Source organism: Gavialis gangeticus, unplaced genomic scaffold (genome assembly GCF_001723915.1).
Source record: "Gavialis gangeticus isolate Ggan-Ray unplaced genomic scaffold, GavGan_comp1, whole genome shotgun sequence".
Taxonomy (NCBI): Eukaryota; Metazoa; Chordata; order Crocodylia; family Gavialidae; genus Gavialis; species Gavialis gangeticus.
The window spans coordinates 46,521,351-46,525,125 of record NW_017729032.1 but is presented as its reverse complement, the minus strand read 5'-3'; the positions used below and the strand labels follow the sequence as shown (position 1 = coordinate 46,525,125).

Genomic DNA, 3,775 nt, shown 5'->3' with positions numbered 1-3,775 from the left:
TTTCAACATACAATATGCAAATACCTTTGGATACAGAATCTTCAGCCTTTTCTTCCAGGAATAAAAGTTCCTCTGAGGTTATAACCTATTATTTGTTTCTAGGAGAGTGCTATGGCATCTTGCTGCTGCTTGGTTAAAGTGAATTAGAGAAAACAACTTCTAGTGTAGAGGATGACTGTTCAGTTCCTCCTGCTGTCTTTGGCACTGTACAAGCTATCAGTAAAGACAACCCTTACTTCCTGCCCTGAGTGTTCAGGTTATGCTGGCTTGTAAGGCACTTAATACATGCAGCCCTTACTAACCCAAAGGAACATTTGTCATTCTGCATCCCGGGGCACTCCTCTGACCGTTAGCTGTGACAAAGGTAATGTCTCAAAGAGGTAGGGGCTAGAGCAACCGTATTCCAGGTTTTCCTGAAGAGATTTATATTGCATAGGCTCTCTCAGTTATAAAAATAACTCAAGTGATGTTTGCCAAAGTGCTTTTGAAAGTAAAATAGTTTTAGGCATACTTTATTTGACAGTGTCCTGCGACCCCCTTGGCTGAATCCTTTGGGCTAGACCATTACAGGAGCTACAGGGCCATACAGGGGAGTAAGGGGGAGTGTTACTTCCTCCTGAAACTGTGTCTGTCTCTACTTATATGGTGATTGCGGCTGCAATAGAGAGAGCAACGACTGCTCTGAACCGCAAATAGGTAGAGAGATGCATACAGCCCTGCCCCTGCCATTCACTCACCAGGCATACTAGCTGACCTAGTGAGGTAATTTAGGCACATGGAAATCAGTGTAGGTGTCTAAATACCTATGAAGATCTAGTAGTGTTAGAGTGATGCCTAACCCTGATGGTCCAGGAACTTTGCCAGAGGCTAAGATTTTATGAAGGTGATACCTTTTATTGGACCAGCTGTATCGTTGGAATAAAGTCAGACAAGCTTTTGAATGCAATGCATTCCATGAAGATCTGGGCACACCTAACTATTTGGGGGGGTGGGGGCAGGGAATTGCCATTCTTGGAATCACTTTTCAGCCTTGGGTCTCTTCCTAGCATGGTGCAGGCAGCTCTCCCCGTTACTAAGGATGGTTCATACTGTTACACACAGCCCTACCTGCACTGATTTAGTGGTTGTTAAAGGGCTGCTCTCCCAGTTTGTGATTTAAATGTAAAGCCCTGAAGCTTTGCATAGAAAAGCATTCCCTCCCTTTGAAATGTGTTTCTTCAAGCATTTTTGATCCAGGGTCTGCTCCTTTGCTTCAGGGCAGCAACAGTGAATTTCAGAGTGATGATGGACTGCAAAGACTTTGCTGCCCTACTTTAAAGCACTACTTTCAGAAGTGATGGTTCTCCATCAGTCTCAGTTTGCCTGTGAACATCATTAGACAGTGACCTAGGTTGTATGTTGCACTAAAAGGCGAGGCCTGCAGATACAGTAACAGAAACATGAAATCAACAAAGACGCTTTCCTGGGGTAGCAGAGAAGGAGGCCTTAACACTTAGAAGCCTTATTTGCATCCAGTCCTGACAATCATTTGCATTTTTGGCCAGTGTAATCTATTAACTTTTGAATTCCTCTAAAAGAGCATGTGGGGCCTGCTTCTCCCCTCCCCCATAGGTTTATTTACATATATGCAAAGCAAATTGGTACCTGAGTGTAAAATGCTCCCATTCTCATTGCTGCCCACTTTAAAGAGGTGCAAATGCCCCATAAAGTGCAAGGCCATATAGATTGAGGGCCACTGCATTCAATAAAGAGTACAAAGGATCTGATTCATCACTGCACAACTTCAGTTATGCACCGGTGCAATGGCATGAAAAGCTAATCAATCATCAGGGTGTAGAGATATGGCATACAAGCACACTGGTGAATCAGACCTGCTATGTATTTTATTGCACAATGCTGGATATCTTTTTTTTTGTTGTTGCTTTTAATAAAAACACATTCATACATTCATTAAACAAACAGCAAAAATTATGATGCTAACCCCTCTGGTCCTAGAAATCTTAGTATGAAATACAGTATGTATTTCAGCAGAAGATTCACCCATATTGCTTCTTGTTCAGGATTTGCAATCATAATTCTTAGACTGAAAGTTCTTCAGAGAACCATCTATGTCTACCCCTGGGTATGTACAGCGTGGAACACAGAGTTAGGACATCAGTCTCAAATTTAGGCCTTTATTTACTGAAAATCCCATGAAATCTTTTTCTTCCTCTGTGTCCTCCAGCCCTCTTTTTAACTCAGCCCATCATAATCCAAAACAATCACTAGTGATCTTCAGGATCAAGGAGGGGCAGAAAGATGGCACAATACCACTGAGAAGGAATTTGGTGTGTCCAAAAACCAAATTCTGCGCTTCTGAATCTGAGGCATGAAGGAAGTGGTGCAGCTGCAGTCGAACTGTGGCGGTACTTACCAGCTGGAGGGGCTTGTCTGAGCTGGAGAGCAGCCTGGTGATGTCCTGAAAAATGCCAGCTGATCTTGGGAAGAAGCAGGCTCCTCTGAAGCTGACAAAGAAATGTCTCTGTCCACAGGTGAGAGGTGCTGGCTCTCAGCCTGCACTGCAGAAGATCCTAGGACCACAAACTGGCCCTGAATCTTGCTGCTTGGTTTATAGTTAGAAGAAACCCAATGCAATAGGAAAGTTGTACTGAAGGATGATCCTGGGCAGTGAAGGAAGCAGTGCCAGAGAGACCAGAACATTACCCCATGCAGCACTACAATCTCTGCACCCCAGGTTTTTAAATCAGCATTTAGAAATATTCCTTGACAACTTCACATGCAGAATTCAAAGTGATTCAATGTAATTACTTAGTATTTCACAACACCCCAAAATGCACAGGATGCTTTAGAAAACTACAGACACTCTGTGACACACCAGACTAATAGCCTAAATATCTTTCTGGCCAGACAGGGTGCAGGGTTGACAGCATTACATCCCCCAGTGTTTTTATGTTTCAGTCAGTGGTAATTTTCTTATTCATTTCCAAAGCAACAGGTATGGAGCCAAAGATGGGTAGGGAAAGTGTCCCTCAGTCATGTGTTTCTTGCTTGTGGATAAAAGCTTTTATTCTTTAAAACGCTTGGGTCTGGTCTCCTCCCATTCCCGCTGGTGTAGATTGGATCAGGAGTAATCTCTCTGAAACTAATGGCGCAAGACAAGCATCACTGACAGCAGAATCATCAAGTCCCTGTAATGCAGGATACCTACACCTGGACGCTGGATAGTGAGACATGACATTACCCGTGTTGCGGTGCAATGTAGTGCGATGAAATATAACAGTGTGGCAATACCACTCGCACTGCACGGCAGTGTGGGATGGAGACGGCCTGTAAAATATCACTGAGAGACAGGCGAAGGTAAGCAGCTAAGTGTAATACAATAAACCGCCGTTGTATCACAACGTGTAATTATATCGCTGTAATCATACAGTCTTAAGGACTTGAGGTTAACCTTATCAGTAAATCTTGGGAGCCCGCGGCTAGATCCATCTGCCGCTTAGTGCCAGTGGCCCTGCTGCTTCCTTGCTCCAGGTAAGCTTGCCTTAAAACCATCACCAGGTTTCTGCCCGTTTGCCTGCGGCCGGTGCCCATCGCATCAGTGCCGTGCCCACAGCGAGGCCCCTATCTCCCAGCCTGCCTGTTGGTGCACCCGCGCGGGGAGACCTACCCGCCCGGGGTTTCTCCCCCCGAGCTCCAGCTCCTGTGGCCCCGGCCCCCGCGCTGGAGCCGGGCCCGGGCGGCGCCTCGAGGCCAACGCCGGCATGGTGGCGGGGCG

The 3,775-nt window shown here is 45.6% G+C and overlaps 1 protein-coding gene across 1 annotated transcript in view; it reads right to left on the bottom strand.

Annotated features, from left to right (window-relative positions):
• Positions 1 to 1,327: 1,327 nt before the first annotated feature.
• Positions 1,328 to 3,775, bottom strand: part of PDX1 (pancreatic and duodenal homeobox 1) — a 13,798-nt gene continuing 11,350 nt past the window's right edge. Inside the window, exon 3 of the mRNA XM_019523792.1 lies at positions 1,328 to 1,417. Within this exon, the coding sequence (XP_019379337.1) occupies positions 1,328 to 1,417 (90 nt within the window). The remainder of the gene's footprint in view (positions 1,418 to 3,775) is intronic.